We start from the raw sequence: 21,023 nt of genomic DNA, 5'->3' as shown, positions 1-21,023 counted from the left end.
GAAGGAGAACCCCAGGGGTCAGCCACCAAGCTACACAGCAAGCCACAGAATAAGGAGTAAAGAAACATATATATATATAAATAGAGAGAGATAAAAGCCCAGAGGCAAAAGATAGGTAGAATAGTTTAAGTTAAGAAAAGCTGGCTAGAAATAAGCCAAGCTAAGGCTAGACATTCATAAGAAAAAATAAGATTTGTATAATTTATCTGGGAGCAGGGTGGCAGGTCCCCCAAAAGAGCTAAAAAGCTAAGGACAAAAACAAACAAACAAACTACAAGTTGCTGCTTCAGCCAGTGAGGGACTTGGGTGAAAAACAGGGTTATAATTAGAGTAGGAACCTGGCTGCTCCCCACTCCACCCCCCTCACCCCTCCCCAGCACAGCTGGACCTGCCCACGGCACACACAGGATTGTGGCTGTGCTGGACTTGCACTGGCTCTTCTTCCAAAGGCTTTCCTCCTTGCTCTGGTGAAAGAAAGACCATTGGTACAAAGATCTACTTCCCCTGGGCTCTCCTCTGCCCCGCTAGTCCTTAGACACCGAGTGTTGATAACCTACAGGCAAAGGAAGTCGTAAGCTGAGCCTGGTCACATTGCCCTTGTGATATAGTTTTATTTTTAACTTTGAAACACTTGAACTATGTCAGTTGACGTTTTCTCCCTTTCACTGGCCTTTGCAGCAGAACTCGGGACCTCTGCGGCAGCAGAGGCATCGGCAGCCACCTCCTTGAGACCTTTCTCACCATCTAAGAGCAAGTAGCTGCGGATGCTGAGCCAGTTTGGACCACTTCGGTAAGATTTTCAAACGTGGGCAGGTGCGATCCAGATCATTCCTTGCGCCCTGGAGATGGGTTGTTAAACAAACTTCGGTACGTGTGGGTGCTGGGGGAAAGGCTGGTACTAGAAATCCTCAGCCATGTGTAAACTGTTTTGAATTTAAAATCCTACAGCAGCTTGCATTGTCAGCAGCCCTTTGCTGGCTTAGGCTGGCTCTTCCGTAACCAACCAGACAGTTCAGTGTTTTCGTAGTTACAGAGCGGCGAGAGGGGAGGGCTGTGTGTGGTAAGGAAAGAAGTGCAGACCCAGAGTTAGTTCAAATGCTGCAACATTTTGTCCAACCATCTTTGCTGCTCTAACTGCAAGTCATCGCACCAGGCTTAAATTCCATCGACTGTGGCATACGGCGCGCTAACGGACCGCAGCTGTATTCCACTGCTCTCGCTTCTCATACTCTGCCTGCCAGCTGAAACCCGGTGGTTTTGCCTCACAAAGCTGCGACTTCTCTCCTGCACGCTCTTGAATCCAAAACGCAGTCATGAAAGGGACAGTGTTCTGCAAACTGAAAATCCCACACAGACTTATGTGCCTGAACTCACAGCGGAGACTGACTTGAATGTGCACTCAGAACAGCAGAAGTGAGGTGATGAGAACCATCTAGGCTCTTAAAAGCTACGAAGGCAGATAAATCACTCCTGGCTCCTGAAATAACTATACTGTTGTGTGCGTGAAAAACGTTGGCAGCAGCAAGGAGGCCCTGTTTATTTTTTTTCTATTTCTTCAGTTCAGAGTTCAACTGAGGACAACCTGGGAAGTGGCCTGAGCAGAAAGGGATCTGGGGTGCTTGGGTTCAAGCCGCCAATGCTGAGTCAAAGAAGATCGAAAGCGACTTCTCGGTTGCCCTAACTTCTGGCTCCATCTTGTCACCGTCTGTAACCTCCACTGTACCCCCAAGTCTGTACAGCAGTCTATGTTAGGATCGTACCTATTTGTTTAGGACAACCAGTCTCATTGTGGCCGTGTTTAAAGGCACTTCACTTGGCCAGGGTTCCCATGGCACTGAGGCAGGAGTATATGTCGGGCTGCCGTCCTCATGAGACTTGGGTGTGATAGCTTTGAAATCTTCAAGGGAAGAACCTACCAGTTCTTCTCCCTCCTCCCCCCGCAGTTAAGTATTGACTATGAGAATTAAACGCTAATAAGTAAAATACTTTAGAGTGACTTCTAGAGATGAAGGCTGTCAATTGCAAAACTGACAGGATCTGGGGAAACTCATTATATTTTAGTGGGTGGTGAAGTTGTTGGAAATACAGTCTAGAAGACCGTGGACCATATGTGGAATTTATCCATAGATACCTAGGTGAGTTAAAACTTCAAGGGACAGAGAGATGAATTGAACGGTTAACTTTACACATTTTCTTTCTCTTGAGTGAAATATCTCCACGGCAGGGAATTGGATGAACAAGGGATAGCTATGTGACTGGTTGGCGAGTGGTTAGGAGTTAAGGAATATGTTTGATCTTTGCCTTTTATCCTTCCCACTTTCACTGAGGCTCGAGGTCAGAAATCAGTCGTCATTTTGAGTGCTGGCCACAGGAGGACCCAGAAGAGCCACAGCATGTAGGATGGCCGCTGAAATCAGACCCTTCTGTCACTAACTTTAAAACCATAGCCAAATGTGTGAAAATTAGTGTTAATCCCATTCTGGCTTACTTGATTTAAATGCAGCTGCTATATGTGACCTTATTGTGACGTTGTTGGTCTCCGTCTCCTCCAATCCTACTTTGCCCTTGGCACCAGCTAAGCTCTTGGCACACCGCGGCCATCTCCACTCGGGTGCTGGCTGGGTGGTGCTGGGGTTTCTACAGACTTAATGGAATCTCTGAGTGTAGTGAGAGCAGAACGTGTGACTAAAAGCACAGCATGTCAGAGCACAGGCGAGACACGATCCACCTCAGAGCCTCAGGTTCTCCTGTGAAAACCGAAGAGGGAAAACGAGGACCATCAGCATTGCCTGGAGCTTTATGGGAAAATTCCAGGCTTCCCTCCAGCCCACTGAACCACAGACTGCTACAAAGACTGATCTAGATAACGGTTTATGCCCTGAAGTCAGATGAGCCCTGGGAGGTTCCTGGTTTTCTGCCTGGTATGGAAGTGTCTGGTTATACAGCTACAGGGTTTCCAAAGAACAAGGCCTGGTAAAAATGCTGGCAGCGCTCACTATGTGTGTTCCAAGTCAGGCCCACTCAGTGCAGGTTTCATTTACCATAAGGGGTTGAAAAGCTGTCTCCGCCTGCCCCTCTCCTCTTTAATAAAAGACCTTAAAGTGACAAACATCCGCCATCACTACAGTTTCCCCCTAAATTTGCTTCAATTTCAATTCAGGGCGTTTTTAGAATGCCACTTCCTTTAAGGTTCTTTCTGGTGTGCTACAATTCAGTCCTGTTCCATAAACACCAGTTGAGGAGGCCACACAGCCATCACTTTACTAGACCAGCATAATCACTAACTACATCCTAAAGACAGAGCTACTAAAGTATATATGCTGCAAGTACACCCTAAGGGTTATCATGCCATGCTGGTCATTATTGCAGTTCATCAGCACCGTAGTATTCCATAGTGTAAATGTACCACATTATCATTCTCCAATTGTCAGCTCAAGGACATCCAGGTTGTTCCCATTTCTCAGCTGTTGTGACTGGAGTAGCGATGAACATGGGCGAGCAAGTGTTTGTGGAGTAAGATGTCAGTTCCTTGGCCATTCACTAAGAAGTATAGCTGGGTCATATGGTAGATTTATACGGTTTTTGAGGATTCTCCACACTGATTTTCAGAGTGGCTGCAATCCCACCAGCAGTGGACGAGGGTTCTCTTTTCCCTACGTCTTCCCCAGCATTTGTGTTAGTTATTCTGTTGGTCTTTGGTGTCCTGACTGGGATCGGATGAAATCTCAAAGTTGTTTGATTTGCATTCCCGTAATTGTTAAGGATAGCGGGCGTTTTCTTAATGAACAGGTCAATATGGATAAGCTCTAAAAGCTGTAATCTTCAGCCTAGGAAAGAGAGAGAGTGTCCTTGAGTTAACTCTGTGACTTCTAAGTACCTGATCTTCTGGTGACAATGGGAGACCCTAGGCACAACACATGGAAGGCCTGAGTGTACCATCTGCAGTCCTTCAATACTACAGGAATGTTTTATGGTGACCTATGGGGGAGAGGATGTGGATTTCTATTCTTTAAAAGGCTAAATCAGATTAAGTGAGGTTTAAGGATTATTAAGTGGGGTTTAAGGATTATTAAGTGGGGTTTAAGGATTATTAAGTGGGGTTTAAGGATTATTAAGCCACCCTCGGTCTGTAAGACATTGGAGCAAGGAGGTCCTGCAAACTTAATGAGTAGCCAAGAGCTACAGAGATGATGCAATGAGCAAAAAATAACCTTCTCATTCATGATGGATTAAAAAGGTGACCCGGGCATGAGAGTGGCCAAAAGAAAGATCAACAAGGATCAGGTCTGGAACCCTAGAGAATGAAGAAGGGAAGGGGGTGTGATTTTATGTTTTAAGACACTTTCTCATTTTGTCTCAGGTTACCTCCTCGGGTTCTGTGGGGTGCTGAGATCCACTTGTTGGATAAATAGAGTAACCTCGGGAGTATCAGATAAGCACCTAGGTAACTAGGGGAGCACTAATTGCTTTGTCTGGTACTAGAGTTGTCACCTAAGCTTCTCTGCAGAGGTGACATTCACTGAAGTACAAACACCAGGAAGGGGCTCATGATACAAGTAGGGATGAGGGGAGCATGGTCCTGGTAGAAAGAGCAAAGGTGAGCCCTCTGCTAGAATCAGTGACAAGCCAAGGAAAAAGGTGCAAGGTCAAAGGTGAGGTGAAAGACAGTTAATGCAGGGGCTTGTCAGCCACAGAGATAGCTTGGCACTTTCTGCCTTGTCTTGGAATGACTGAAGGCATTAAGCACAGGAGTGATGGCATCGTTTTATAGGTTGTTAAAGTCATTATTTCTGCCGGGAACTCTGGCTTATGGGATGCAAGAGAAAGAAGTGACCCTGATTATATAGCCATGGTGTTAGAGCAGGTAAGAGATCACAGACTTTGGCAGTGGCGCTAGACACAGAGGTGAACAGAGTGCCCACCGCCTTTCTAGGTCTTTCATGAAAATCCTTCACCTAGCATGCCAGCCTGGGCTACATTGCAAGACTATCCCAAGAAGGAAAATATAAGCCTTTCTGCTTATTCCCACCCACTCAGCAGTGGCTTCCTTGTGTTTTAAGCACTGTAACAAGCTACCTATAATTCAATGATTATCAATTTGAACTTCCATAAAATTAGTGAGAATAAGTAGATCTGATTCAGTAGATTTGGGTTTGGAACGCAAAGGGGACTTCTAATGAGTTCACAGACCGTGCTGCTGCTTCTGCTGCGGGGACCTCTCCTTAAAAGCCTTAAGAGCCACTGCTCTACTTCCCTTTTTTTTTGGGGTTAGCAACTTTGTCACTTTCTAAGGGATCTACAGAATGCCACCACCAGCATCTGGTTAAACTACTGTTCCTGACCCCACCAGCCAGGTACTATCTATCTATCTACCTACCTATCATCTATCTATCTATTTATCTATCTATCATCTATCTATATCTATCTACCTATCTACTTATAATCAATCAATATTCTTTATCTATCTACCAATCATCTATGTCTATATCTGTCTATATCTATCTATATCTGCCTATCTATATATCTATCATCTATTATCTATGTCTAGCTATATCTATATCTACCTATCATCTATCTATATCTTTATCTATCATCTAACAATCATCTATCTATCATCTGTCTATATATCATCTATCATCTATCTATCTATCTATCTATCTATCTATCTATCTATCTATCTATCAACTATCTTAGAAAGGGTCTCTCTTTTTAGCTTATATTGTCCTAGAACTCCCTCCATATATAGACCAGGCTGGTCTCAAACTCACAGAGATCCACCTGCTGCTGCCTCCTGAATGCTGGGATTAAAGGTGTGCTCCACCATGCTCTGCTCCTGCCAAGTTCTAAACATTCCATTTCTTTATAGAGCTACTCACTCCTTTAACACACACCTGCTGCTCTCAACCTCACTCAGACCATATCTGATAGAGCCAATAAAATTGAGTGTGTATGTATTGTTGAGCTAATAAAGTCTAAATCATGTTAGCTATTACTTCTTTTGGAGAGGGGAAATTTAAATTTCATATTTGATGAAGGCACATTGCACACGTTTTGACTAAATTTAGTTTGTTAGAAGAGCGACTAGAGAGTTTAAGGGTAAACACAAGAAAGGGAAGGGGTCAGGGCCACCTGAAAGTCACTGTCTCCAGTGTATCTTTTTATCATCGCTCCCATAGTGAAGAGTTTCTATAATATACACAATTGATATAGCGTGTGTTTCACCTCAAGTATCAGAACCAATATTGTAGTGTAGCATTTTAAAGCTGAAAGTTTCTCTTTCACATCTGTCTTCTCTGAAACATTACACCAGCAGACATAGATCATTTTCTTGTTTGTTCTGCTCAAAGGGGATACAATGTAAGATCTGATTGAAAGGTCTACAAAATATCTCCAGGGAGACAGAGGCGGTTCCTAATAAGGATCATCTAGCTCCTTTCTTCTCTGGAAGAATTACACATGTAAACACCTTACTTGACACAAGCTAGAGTCATCAGAGAGGAGGGAGCCTCAATTCAGAAAATGCTATAAGATCCAGCTGTAGGGCACTTTCCTTTCTTTTTTTTCTTTGTTTTTTCTTTCTTTCTTTCTTTCCTTTTTTTTCCGAGACAGGGTTTCTATGTGTAACAGTCCTGGTTGTCCTGGACTCACTCTGTAGACCAGGCTAGCCTCAAAATCAGAGATCCACGTGCCTCCGCCTCCCAGGTTCTGGCATTAAAAGCATGCATCACCACCAGCCGGCTGTAGGCCATTTTCTTAATTAAAAATGGGAAGAACCCAGTCCATCGTGGGTGGTGTCACCCTGGCTTGATGGTCCTGGATTCTGTAAGAAAGCAGGCTGACCAAGCCATGTGTGGTGAGCAAGTCAGTAAGCAGCACTCCTCCATGGCCTCTGCTTCAGCTCTTCCCTCCAGGTTTCTGCCCTGTTTGAGCTCCTGTTCTGACTTCCTTCAGTGATAGACAGTGATGTGGAAGTACTGGGCAAATGAACCCTTTCCTCCCCAACTTGCTTTTGGTCACATGGCGTTTCATAACAGCAATAGAAACCCTAACTCAGATACTTCGCTCGTCCATTATATTCAACACAGATACATCTTCAGTCGCAGTAAATCAGACAAACTCCAAACAGAAGCATCTAGGCTCTGAGCCCTGAATCAGAGAATGGGATGGGAGCAGCCTTCTTACATCACAAGGAAACCGATGCTGTATCTAATTTCACTCATTTGGGGCCAAACTCCCTGTCTGAACTCAAGGTAATCAATTCACTGTACAAATCTGCCTGCCCCTCATGGGTTTCCTGGGAAATGTGACTTTCAGTACTAAACCAGGAGAATCCCAGGCAATAATTTAGACTCTCGAGAGTTCTGGGTTGGTCCTTGTCCCAACAAAAAAAATTTCCCCCAAGTATGTAATGAAAGGTTGAGGTGTGAAAGCATAGGTGGGCTATGTCGGTCTTTCTCCTTTCTTTTACGGCCAAACTTCTCCAAGGTGATCTTTGCTCAACACTAGTCTTATCTCAAGGCCACTCAGCTGCTGATGTTCTAGGGTTTGGAATGAGGTCTTTAAATAGTGGCTTTTAAAAAAGAAGGGGGAGCCTCTTTGTTGGCAGGTGTGCTGTTTTCTCTTAGAGATATTTTCAAAGAACTTCACAGGACTAGAGAATGACAAAGTATATTCCCACCTTTGCTGATGGCTCCTCAGAACTCTAAAACACTTAAGGGTTGGGCTTAGAGCTCATCACAATGCCTGTAGTGGAGAGCATCCTTGCTGGGGAGCAGAGTTCTTATGCTGGGCTCCAGTAAACTAGCCAAACTCTTTGCTTCTCTTCCCAGAATTTGAGCTCGGCATTGTGACTAATGACATTGCCAACAAGTACTAAGTATTCCTGGTGTTAGTAGTTTTATTCACCTGCCCTCCCACCCTTTGTGATCGATCTTTTTTTCTACCTGAAAGCCAGAAGGAATCCAGGGTGTTCCACACGCCATCCCTATTGACCAGCTGCTATTTGGAACAGGAAAGAGATGGTGCCATTCCTCCTGAGAGGCCACAGTCCTGTCACCATGGGAGTATGTGCTGCTCCCCTCTCACCAAGCACCACTTTCAAATTGGCGAGGGTCCCTCAGCTGAAATGCCATGAGAACTGTTTGGGAATTGCTCCTAAGCACACGTAGTCATGGCTGTCACCGTTTTTTTGTTTGTTTGTTTTGTTCTTTTTTTCTTTTTCTTTTTCAGTGGTATAAGTGGCATTACTACATTTCCTTAATATCTGGGACAACATAGCCCTGATTTGCTGAACATTTGGTCTCTCCTCTGGCTGCCCTTCTTCCTAATGTCCCCAAAGTGGTCACACGTGGCTGGGTGTTAATACTTGATGTCTCATATCTATTCTGTGTTCTCATTTCCCACTTAGAGCTTTCTCTCTCACTTGGGAACTTCCAACATCGTCATCTCTGCCTCCAAGTTCCTCTTCTCACTGCAAGATTGCCATCACCTTGAACAACTTACATCAAACTTGTTGGACTCATCTTGTCTCCTCAAGTAGTTTCTTTCTAGACATATTTTTCTCACAACTTGTGGCCAATATCCCTTTCTCTTGGATTAAAATCTTGACATCAACTTTAACTCATTTCCCCATCTCCAGTCAGAAATAAACCAGAGTCTCCTTTGCAATGGCTTTCATCTGATTCATCTTCCTGTTTCTATGGTCTTCAGCCTCACTGTGCAACTACGGCACATTCTCTACATTAGTTCCTAAGTCTAGATCCTCTTACTCCATCCCACTTAGCTTCCAAACCACAAATAAAATGCTGCCTTATTGTGTACCAACTAGTTCGATTCCTTAGTCTAATATCTAAGAATTTACACATGGAGTCTGCCATGGACTTTTCCCTCTAGAAATGATCTCAAATATGGCAGGAATAAATGACCAGTTAGGTAGACAATTGCATACAAAAGGTATGCTCTTTGAACTGTCTCTGTTCTAGCTCAGTCTATCATAGTTCATTTTGGTTACTATGACAAAACACCAGGGGCTAGGTAACTTATAAAACAATAGCAATTTATTTCTCACTAGAAAGTACGAGATCAAGATTATGGCAGATTTGCTGTATTTTGAAGGCCTGCATGCTGGTTCACAGCTATCTTGTTTTCCTGTGCTGATAGTACAGAAGTCTTGAGGGTCCTTTCTCTCAGGCCCCTTTTACGAGGGCCCTGATTTCATTTATGAAGACCCAATCACTCTCTCAAGACTCAATCACTTCCCAAAGACTCCACCTCCAGAAGTGATCACAAAGGGGATTCGATCACAACAGTAAAAGCTTTGGTGGACGTAACTTTCAGTCCATAATGCAGTCCAACCCTCTCAGCCCTCCAACCCTGCCCTGCTTCTCTCTGGCTCTCATGCCTTTGGTTTTCTACTACTGAGCCCTGAATCCATTTGATGTTCTGAGCCATAGCGTCTTACCTGTTCCCTGGCTCGGGGTGACAGGAGAATAGAGCACTCTGGGATGATCCCCCTTTGGGATTACTAGTGTGCCTGGTAGGGTCTAGAACAAAGGTGCAGGGATAATCAGATGGAAGTATGTTGTTTTAGTTTGGTTTCTACTGTGATTAACAGCAGGGCCAAAAGCAGCTTATGCAGGAAAGTGTTTATTTAAATTTGTAGTTGATAGCCTATCATGAAGAGAAGTCAGGGCAGCAACTCAAGACAGGAAACTGGAGGCAGGAACTGAAGCAGAGACTATGGAGGAATGTTGCTTACTAGTTTGCTCCTCATGGCTTGTTCAGACTTCTTTTTTACAAAGCCCAGGACCATCTATCCAGGGGTGGCCCTACCCATAGTGAGCTGCTCCCCCACATCAATCATCAATCAAGAAAATGCCCTATAGAATTCCTATAGGCAATCTATAGAGGCATTTTCTCAGTTGAGGATCCTCTTTCTAGATAACTCTTGGTTGTATGAAATTGACAAAACAAAACAAAACAAAATTTCCTCAGAGAACACCAGGACATGTACTGAGGGTATAAATCCAGTATTGATCCCACACACAGCCACAGGGGCAGTCAGATTCTACGGTAGCACAGCATAACTCTCCGTGAACATGGAAATGTCCTATTCTGTGTCATCCAACAGAGTAGCTACTTGCAGATGTGGCTACTGAACACTAAAACACAATTGGCATGAAGGAGGAATTAGTCCATTTTATTTCATCTTGATCAAATTGAAATAGTCACATGTGGCTGACTACCAAATAGAACAATGCAGATTTATAGGTCCACAGGATCACAGCTGATTCTTATTAAAATGTCTGAGACTCTGTTTGAAATCAGTTTGTGTGACTCATGGGCATTACTGACATATAGGGTACAATCAACAAATATTTATTGGATGGGTAGACAGATAAACAAGAGCATAAAGGAGAGCCAGAGTAAAAATTCCTTGAAGATGTGGAAGATTATTGAAGATTAAAGATAAAAAAGACTTCCCCAAGTTCAATACATTGGGTCTGAAAGGAATTCTGTTTCAAGTTAGGTGCAGTGGTGCATAATTTAATCCAGGCATTGAAGAGGGAGAGACTTTTGATCTTTGTGAGTTCAAAGCCAGCCTGATCTACATAGATAGTTCCAGGACAGCCAGGGCTACATAGAGAGATCCTGAAACCCTGTCTTGTGTGTGTGTGTCTATGATGTAAGATGGTTGTTTTTAGATAGTTTTTTTGGATGAGATAATGGTACCATAAATTCCAGAGGCAAAGGTCCATACTGAAGAGCTTAGGGATGAAGCATCATTAGCATCTCATTATCATGTGAGGTGACTCTAACCATTAAAGGAGAAAGCACAAAAATGTCAAGATGCTAGCAACTGTTATAGTGGTGTGGGACTGTACAGGACAGAAACTTCCGTCTACACCCTCCATAGACAGGAAACTCCGTGGGGCAGCTGAGGAGATTGGGGCTGGATGGACAATTAAAGGTAGACAGTAAAGAAGGGTTTCAAGAAACAGAAGTCACAGATTCCATGGTTGGAACCCCTCAGAGGATGTGTGGGTCAGTGCAGAGAGCCCGGGCTAGCATGGCCTGACTTGGAAACCTGACTGCATACTTAGAAGATGAGTGATCTTGGGTAAGTTAGCTTCTAAGTCTCCATTTTCTTAACTGTAAAATTGGACATCTCCTCCAAGGCAGTGGGCAGAATTTAATGAAAGACCATGTGAAGTCTCTTTGACCCTTGATCATATAAATAATTACAATACATTCCTTACTAATCATTATATTTTCATATTTTCTCTACAGTTAAGAAGCCAGACGTTGGGAAGCCATGGTAAGTATCAGGATCTTGTTGGAGCTTCACTGTAGGCAGGTCCAGGTCCAACTCTATCTATCCTGGAGCCCTAATCAATGGTTATAGATATGACTGCGTGAGTTAATGATATTTGTTATTGAAAAGTGGACACTGATTAAGGGGAGAGATGAGAAAGATTTGTGAGCAAAGATTTGGTTAAAAAATAAAAATTAATTGCTCAACACATAGAAATAATGAACTATGAGATAGGAATATTAGTTACTCTGATGTGGTCATTAGCCATTGTAATATATGTACATAGACTAAATTATTATGCAATGTCAATGAAATTTTTAAAAAATAAAAATAAAGCCAGGCTGTGGTGGCGCACGCCTTTAATCCAAGCACTCGGGAGGCAGAAGCAGGCGGATCTCTGTGAGTTCGAGTCCAGCCTGGTCTACAAGAGCTAGTTCCAGGACAGGAACCAAAAGCTACGGAGAAACCCTGTCTCGAAAATCCAAAATAAATAAATAAATAAAATAAAATAAAATATAAAAAAGTCAACAAGAATCTAATTGGCTAACAGTTATTCAGGAGGTATTACAGAATACCTAAAGTAGCTTATGTCAAGTGTAGATGCCAGAGAGGAAAATGTGAGCAAAACCAGACTCGGTCTTGGCCTCTGGAATCGTTGGCTGAATGAGTAACAGCACCCTCATATTCAGGAGTGTTACATGCACCACGGTTAAGAAGAAAGCTCACAAAGAATAAATACTATTTTGGTGTTGAATTAAATTATGTGCAAAATATAATCTCAATATATTGTAGATCAAAATGGAAAATAAAAATAAAATAAATAAAGACTCTCAAAGCTACATAAATCTATATTTCCATGACCCTTAGGTAGAAATTTTTAAATAATACCTTTATTAATTCTTAAAGCATTTCATACAACGTATCTTGATCATGTTTAGTGTTCCCCATCTCTTCCTACATCCAGCCTCTCCCCTTTTCATATCGTCTTTTCTTTGTCTTTAGAAAGGCTTATCACACAAAAAAGGTAATAAGTATGATGAGAAATATAGGGAAATTGGAATCCAGCCTTGTGTCTAAAAAGCAGTGTTCAAAATCGTATTGACAATTGTGCTGGCTAGTCTTCTCTCAACTCGACACAAGCTAGAGCTGTCTAAAAAGAGGGAACTTCAGTTGAGAAATTGCCCTCATAAGATCCAGCTGTAGGGCATTTTTTAACTAGTGATTGATATGGGAGAGCCCAGCCCATTGTGGGTGAGACCACCCCTGCTCTGGTGGTGCTGGATTCTATAAGAAAGACCAAGCAATCCATGGGGAGAGACAAGCCAGTTCGCAGCACTCTTCCATGACCCCTGCATCAGCTCTTGCCTCCGGGTCCCAGCCCTGCTTGAGTCCGTGTCCTGACTTCCTTCAGTGATGAACCACAATGTAGACGTGTAAGCCAAATAAACCCTTTCCTCCCCAACTTGCTTTTAGTCATGTCTCATTGCACAATAGTAACCCGAAGACAATAGTATTATGAATGTGTTACAAATCACCCCTAATACATGGTTTGAAAATAACAGTTGTCAAATGTAGTCTGTCACGGCCCAATCTTTGGGATCTGTTTTAAACATACATACCCACTTACACAGCATAAACTACTATAAAGACTGTTCTGGACTGCTGTGTTTCCGATTGCCTCTGCATTAAGAGGTTGTCACAGAAGTCTTAAAGAGACATGCAGTAAGTGCGCCAAAAGCCACTGAGAGGGTGTATTCTGTTCCCCCTTCCTGCAGTCACCTGTCTCCTCTGCCTTTGTCCCCACTATGTCCAGGGCTGGGCGCGCAGGCCTCCGCCTGAGCAGCACAGACATTGTGAAGGATGCATCAACCGCCACTGCCATGTTCCAGTGGAACCCAGCATCTCCTGCCCGGTGATAAGCTGCCGCCTGCTCTGTGGCGCTTCCTTCCACATGTGCAAAGAGGCAGAGCACGCACTCCTCTGCCCTCTAGAACAGGTTCCGTGCCTCAACTCGGAGTATGGCTGCCCGCTCTCTATGGCACGCCACAAGCTGGCAAAGCACCTGCAAGTGTGCCCAGCCAGCGTGGTCTGCTGCTCCATGGAATGGAACCGCTGGCCCAATGTGGACTCAGAAACCGTCCTTCATGAGAACATCATGAAAGAGATCCCCAGCGAGGAATGTTTGGACACAGCCCTGGCCCTCCAGGACCAGAACGTTCTCTTTAGGTCCTTGAAAATGGTAGAGCTTTTCCCAGAAACCAGAGACGCCACCGAGGAGGAGCCAGCCACGAATGGTGACACCAGTTGGGAGGAGACCGGAGGTGCGGTGGGGGGCGTGGATGCCAGGCCAGTACCACACTGTTGTCTGCCAGCAACCAACGGGCAAATGATGGAACTCAGTCAGGAGGAGCGAGATGCACTGGCAAAAACCAAGGAAGGGATGGACCTGGCCAAGTTTGGCAAGTGGGAAAGTATGTTCAGCAAGGAGCATGCGGCCTCGGTTTTAACAGGTTCCTCGGGGAAGAGTGCAGACAAGGGTGGGAACGTGACAGGAAGAGAGCAGTGTTCCCGTGATGGTAGCACGGGGGATGCAGAGGCATCTCCAGAAGGAAGAGAACCACAGGAAAGCCCGCAGTCCCAGGATCTTCCCGCTGCCTTGGAGATGACAGGGCTTGCCCCCTGGCAGGATGGTGTTCTGGAAAGACTAAAAACGGCCGTAGATGCCAAAGACTATAACATGTATCTGGTGCACAATGGGCGGATGCTCATCCACTTCGGGCAGATGCCAGCTTGTACGCCCAAGGAGAGAGACTTTGTTTACGGCAACCTCGAGGCTCAAGAGGTGAAAACGGTTTACACCTTCAAAATCCCTGTGAGTTACTGTGGGAAGCGAGCTCGCCTGGGAGATGCCATGTTGAGGTGCAGACCAAGTGAACATAAAGCCGTGGACACTTCCGATTTGGGCGTCTGTGTGGGAGACCTGCCCAAATCCGATCTCATCAAGACCACCCTCCAGTGTGCTATGGAAAGAGAACTCAAAGGCCACGTCATCTCGGAATCCAGGAGCATCGATGGGCTCTTTATGGACCTCGCCACTCAAACATACAACTTTGAACCAGAGCAGTTTTCCTCAGAGACGGTGTTGGCTGATGTGCTGAGCACTGCCCAAGCCACAGGCTTGCACGTGGAGCTCCACAGTGAGTGCGTGACCCGGAGACACAATAAAAGCAGCTCGGCCTTCACGTTCACCTGCAACAAATTCTTCCGGAGGGATGAATTTCCCCTGCACTTCAAGAACGTCCACACAGACATTCAGTCGTGTCTCAACGGCTGGTTCCAGCATCGATGCCCTCTCGCCTACTTGGGATGTACCTTTGTCCAAAATCACTTCCGCCCTCCTGGACAAAAAGCCAAAGTGATCTATAGCCAGGAACTGCAGACTTTTGCCATCAAGCCAGAAGTTGCTCCGGAGCTGAGTGAGGGATGGAAGAGCGACCAGCTCTCGGGCCATGGTAGGAAAAGCCGGAATTCTCTAACCAGTCTGCCCCTGGAAGTTTTGCAATACATTGCTGGGTTTCTGGACAGCGTCAGCCTGGCCCAGCTCTCCCAGGTGTCGGTGCTGATGAGGAACATCTGCGCCACTTTGTTGCAAGAGAGAGGGATGGTGCTCTTGCAATGGAAGAAGAAGAGGTATTCTCATGGAGGCTCCTCCTGGAAAGTTCACAGTCAGGCAAGTAAACATTTGGTTTTTTTTTCATTTGGTTTTTTTTTCATTCATTCATTTGTTCATTCATCCAATAAATATTTATTAAGAGCTCTCTTGGGGGCAAGCACTATACCAGGCACTGGGAAAGCTATGAAAATAAGAATCACTCAAAAAGTTCAGTCCAGTAGCAAAGTGGACATAAACATGTGTTCTGCAGTGTGGTGCCAATGCCACGTCTGCTTATATACAGGCAGTGTCTTTCACTGGCTCGCCCATTCTATACTGGTTCTCTCCAGTCTCCATCCGTATCGATCCGATCCAGGTCTATTCCAGAGACTTATCTCTGAAGCTTGCCTCTGCTGCCTCCCCTGCCCTTCCACTTCTAGTTAGGCTGGACCAGTGTGAACATTTCAGGAGAAGGGAGGAGGGGGAAGTGCTGACCCAACCACTCTCTTTAGCATGCCCTCCCCTCCCCTTCAGGACATCATGAAATGACTGTGTCCTCCACTGAAGGTGGCTACACCAGGTGACTTGATCCACACAGTTGTTTGTTCTGAGTGTAGTGACCAGTTTCCCTCTTTCCATGAAACTTTAGGCTACTAGCTCTGGATATTGCCCCCAAATTTGCAAACCATGCCTCCCCAACCCACCCAATTCAAGTGTACCACTTGCTCCCAGCTTGGACTTTGATTAGTGTAGTAGACAAACAAATTCCTCTCAGTCTCATGCCAACAGACTTTTAAAAATGAATTTTATTTTGAAGTTGTACGTGAGTTTAGTCCTCCCACTTCCCATGGTTGAATTGTTTATTTAATATAAAACACCGCAGTATATGAATCAAAGACTCTTTTCCTTCTGAAAAACTATGTTTCTTTTCTCAGTTGAGTCATCTTCACTGACTTACAACTTCTCCAGAAGTTAGAATCCTATTCATCATATTCAAAGTGTCTGTGATATCTTTTATTATGACAAACTTGTTGATAATATGAACCCTGGCTATATATCTATTGAGTTCACTAACACCACTGCTCTGTTTGTCCCTAATACATGGATGGTCTCAAGTTGGAGGAATTAGAGTTGTTTGCATCTATTTTTATTGATTATGTCCAAAGTATTCTGTATCTATTCCCTTAATTTTTCCTTAAACAGTCAATACCCCTTTATGTATTTGTGCCCACATCCACAAAACCACGTTGGTGATAAACATTCATGAGAACAATACACTCCTCTAGGACTGCATCTGAGACCAGTAAGCATCTTTCTCTGTAAAGTCAGATGTCAATTGTAGCATGACTAATAAAAACCCAGAGACAGGCTTTGGGGTTCAACCTGAAGGTCAGAAAAGCAAAATAGCTAGCCACTGGCTCTTACCTCTACCTCAGTACGAAATGGCGATCCTGCCTCCAGGAATCCTCAGAATGAGACAGAGCTGTCTCCTTCCATTTTCTATTCCTCTCTAGTGCTGGGATTAAAGGCATCCATCACTACCACCCAGTTTCTATGGCAAACTAATGTGGCTACTGGGATTAAATGTGTGTGTGTCACCATTGCCTAGTCTATAGTGCTGACCAGGATGACTGTTTTACTCTCTGATCTTTAGGCAAGCTTTATTTATTAAAATATCAATGAAATATCACTACAGTCAATAATTTAATTTATATACTAAAAGAAAATCTCATTTTGGGGGGCTCAATTTTGCCCCAAATTCAAATATGTCTGGCCACTTTTTTAAAAAATCAAAGGCTTCAGGTAAGACTTACTCTGGCAGCTCAAAATGATCTTTTTTCTTAACACCACTTCTGGGATATCGGCTGTATTCTTAGGCAGTTCTTCCTCAGTGTCCCTGGTAGCTGCTGGGGGCCCCTGGGACTCCAGCTTCCTCTTAGTCCAAGTACAGACGGAAGGGAGAATCTGCTCTTGGTGCCTCACTCAAAAGTCCCAAAGCAGAGCCTGTTGAGTGCTAAGCATCACTGTTTGAACTGTGTGCAGACCCGCTTTTAATTGCTCAGAGGGGTGCTGGGGAAGGTGCGTATCAATTGTAGGTTGGCATCAGGCATCATGATCAACTGAAAGGCTGACTGGGAAGATGATTAATTAGCAAGGCATTGGGCATTAGATGCAGGAACAGGAAATAACGAATGTCCAGGTAGACACTGAGCACCGTGGAAGCTGGACACAGAACATGGCCAGCTACCCCGCAGATTGCGCAGAACCACTCAGCCTCAAAGCACTCAGTGCTCATTGCGCATGTTCACTTTTGAACTTTCTCTTTCCCGGCAGACCTGGCAGTTCAGCAGCCTCTTCTCCAAAATCAAGAGCTGGGAGTTTAACGAAGTCACCTCCATGTCTGAACACCTGAAAACCTGTCCTTTCAATGTCGTGGAGCACAGGACTGACCCGATCCGTTTGACCAGCATGTGTCAGTCCCAAGAGCAGACCCGGGAGAGCTTGGTGTCCATGTTTAGAGCCCGACCACGGGGTAGACGCACCTAAAGGTTTGCATGCCACTGCTCCTGGCTTCTCAGGGTCACTGAAAGTGGGACAGTACGATTTGAGGACATCCCTCTGAGGCCCACGTATCTGCTTCACTGGGCCGTGAGAATGTGTGAGATCCTTCAGGTCTTAGCAACTGCACTAGGACACTAGCTTTCTGAGCTATGGCTTGTATGGTGGTACCTTATCTTAGCTCTTTCCTCTTTTCATTCCCTAAAATAGGTCAGTCTGAGAGAAAGTAAGTAACTTAAGGCCATTTGAAAATTGAACCCATCCTTGGTTGACTAGAGTGTCAGGAAATTCTGCAACCATCATAGACTAGTGATTCTACATTGTGTTATCTAGTTTACAAACTACCTTCAAGTTCTTGGAGCAAGCAATATGGCGACAGGGTCTGAGGTGCAATGGCCTCCCTGGGTATTCCAGGTGGCGGGAATCCAACTGGAAGGTTCTAGAGCGTGGTCTTTCTTGAGAGTTAGGGGCCATTTAGTAACTCTTCTGCATCAAAGCCCAGATGGTTCCAACACAACCCAATAGGATGGACCCTGGGTGAGCACAGCTGATGGTTCCAACACAACCCAACCGAATGGACTGTACTGGGTGAGCACAGCTGTTTCATGGACACCACAGGCCAAAGCAAAACAGTTGTGTAGTGTCTTGTGTAAGAAAGAAAGTCCTTAAAATGAAGGAAAGGCCAAAGGTCTCCGAGAACAAAGTCACTCCTGGTTGACAGCCACTGTCCTAAAGGATGCTACACCAACAATGCTAAGTTAGGACATGCTCCCCTTTTAGTGGGACAAATCAGATCTCACGTAGCTACTCAGTGGCCATAATTCAACGCGACTCTTACTTGTTTACAAAATAAGTTTCAAAGATGTGGTAATGCTAAACTGAGAACCACATGGGGCTGATCTACTCAATATGGCTTTGTGTCCTCTGACCACAATGAAAGAATATATTCTCCCTCCCTGGCCTATTTAAGGAAACTGGAAACCTGGAAGCAGAAAAGTAATTTATCTTAGGTTAAGTTCCTATTCCCTTAATAGGTGCCATTTTCCAACAATCCTAGAAGTTCTCAAGCTAATGGAAAGCAAGGCAAAGGGAGGCCAGAAATCATAGGGAAACGGCCAGGCAGCACAGGGAACCACCAGCCAAGAATCCAAATAATGAAGGAGACTTGCCAACCTGTGAGCTTGTTGTCTGAGCATCTGTCTGTCTGACCATGGTTTGGATCAGTGCAGAGGAAGGAGTTGGTGCAGATGAAGGAGCTGGTGCAGAGGAAGAAGCTGGTGCAGAGGAAGAGGCTGGTGCGGATGAAGGAGCTGGTGCGGATGAAGGAGCTGGTGCCTCTGCAAGGGGTCAGGCAGGCAGCAGCAGAGCAAGCCCAGACCGAAAGCGTGCTCACTGTTCACTATGTTCCTCTCGTCCCATTGTTAGCACAATGCTAGGACTCCTAATCTTTATAGTTCGGTTCAGATTTCACCACTTTTTTGTGAGTCATCATTTTCTAAAACTGTATCTAGAGTGTCCTCTGATACTTTGTTCAGTGAAGACGAGTAACTGAAAACCGCTCAACAATGAAGTAGGCAAAAAGAAAGCGAGGTCTTCAGGCATCAGTTCTGGCTTCTTCCCTCGCAATGGAATGGAGTTCTCAGAGAAAGAGAACTACAGAGCTTGGAAACAAACCCAGAACTCTAGCTCCATGAGCCAGGAGCTGCAGAGAGACAGAGAGGCCACAGGACTCTGGCCGGATAACATGCACTGCTGGCCAAGGAGCGCAGTCAGGGCCCCCACCGATTGGGGTGTGGATGGGTCAGCCACACGTTCCCCCCACCAATTCCTGTTTCAGAGCAGTACAAAGATGACATCGTCTAACATTTTATAAGGGAATTCATTGTTTGTGTTAAAGGAAAGCAAGATACCCCAGGCATTCCATGATCCCTAGAGATACGCTCACTTGGTAAGAAGAGGAGGAACATAGCAAAAAGGACCTTTTCAGAGGCACCGGGCTTGATAAATGGACATGAGCGGTGGGTTCCCTGTGGCGGAAGCAGGGCAGCTCCAAGTGGCTTTGGTTTAAACAGCCCTGAGGAGGGTGAAGAGGGATGTATTGCAAGCAGAGCCTAGGCATCTAGACATCCCTGAGCAGAGTCCTTGATGAGCACCACCCTCAGGAAAGACAACTGAGAGGGGGAAGTAGCAGAATGTGGGGGAGGGGGATAGATGGAGCCACAAATGACTTGTTCCCTGAGCAGCAGAGGGACTTGAGAAGGAAACTTGTCTAAGAAGAGAAGGTCAAATGGGAAGCAAGGTGAGAATTAGAGGGAGATTTACAGCAACAGCAACAATACCGCACAGTCTAATGTGTATGCCATGCCAAATCAACTTGAAATGGAGAACAGAGTTCTATGTATCTATGGTCACTCACTTCTATACACCAGCAACCGCAGGGTCTCTCTATTGGGAATAAACGCTGCTTTGTACTCTTGAAAGGGGTTGTGGGAATTTAACTGTATGAAGGTGAGTTACGCTTGTTTATACTGTCGAATATTACTGTAACTGTGTAAAGGTGTGTTCCATTTGTTGATGCTGCATTTGTTTAACTGTGTAAAGATGTGTTGCTGTTTCATCTTGCCTGCCTAAGGCATCTGATTGGTCTAATAAAAAGCTGAATGGCCAATAGCTAGGCAGAGAAAGGATAGGTGGGACTGGCAGACAGAATAAACAGGAGGAGAAATCTAGGCTTGAGGGAAGAGAAGAGAAAAAAGAAGAGAATGAGAAAGAAACTGACACCCCCAGGGCAAGAAGGCAGGCAGTCACCAGCCAGACACAGAGATGGCAGGATGCTTGGAGAGTCACTTTTTGCTGATCGCGGCTGCCTGGGTATCCTCATCTCTTTTCCTATCCATTCTAACTCTGGACCGCACAGAGGTTTTATGAACAGTCTCCATCTACCCTTTCCTGGACATGGGCTCCAACGGTCCTGGTATCAGGGAGTCTGGACCATCCCCCAGTTACTCTTCAGCTCACTTGATTTTGTTCAACTCACTCTCCTTTGGTGTTAGTCTCTTCTTTCTTTCCTATTTCCAACCCTCTAATCTGAATCTGTGCTTTTGCCTCAAGAATGTACCATGTTCCAGGGGGTGGGGGAGAAGGCTCAGCTAGTGAAGTGCTTGCCTACCAAGCATGAGGACCTGAGTTTAATCTCCAGAACCCGTGTAAAATGCCACATGGTGGTGGCATTTGCTGATAATCTTAGAGCTAAGGAAGCAGAGACAAGAGGATCCCTGGGGCTACCTGGCCAGCAGAATCTAGCCTAATTGGTGAGCCCCCAAATCAAAGAAAAATCCTTCTTTAAAAGAAGTGGGTTACATTCCTGAGGACTAACAGCCAACGTTGCCGGCTAGTCAACACACATACCTGTATACACCTGAACCCACAAGTGCACCTGCACATATTTACACTTAACACACACACGTGCACGCACGCACACACGCGCACACAGAAACA

At 45.0% G+C, this 21,023-nt stretch overlaps 1 protein-coding gene across 1 annotated transcript; it reads left to right on the top strand.

The window, feature by feature from the left end:
• The first annotated feature begins 656 nt into the window (after positions 1-656).
• Positions 657-20,998, top strand: Fbxo40 (F-box protein 40). Its single transcript, XM_057764915.1, has 4 exons — positions 657-790; positions 11,290-11,317; positions 13,128-15,044; positions 17,301-20,998. The coding sequence occupies exons 2-4, from the start codon at positions 11,315-11,317 to the stop codon at positions 17,511-17,513; spliced, it is 2,133 nt and encodes a 710-aa protein (XP_057620898.1). The 5' UTR covers positions 657-790; positions 11,290-11,314; the 3' UTR covers positions 17,514-20,998.
• The last annotated feature ends 25 nt before the right edge of the window (positions 20,999-21,023 follow it).

Source organism: Chionomys nivalis, chromosome 3 (genome assembly GCF_950005125.1).
Source record: "Chionomys nivalis chromosome 3, mChiNiv1.1, whole genome shotgun sequence".
NCBI lineage: Eukaryota > Metazoa > Chordata > Mammalia > Rodentia > Cricetidae > Chionomys > Chionomys nivalis.
This window is presented reverse-complemented; position numbering and strand designations above follow the sequence as displayed.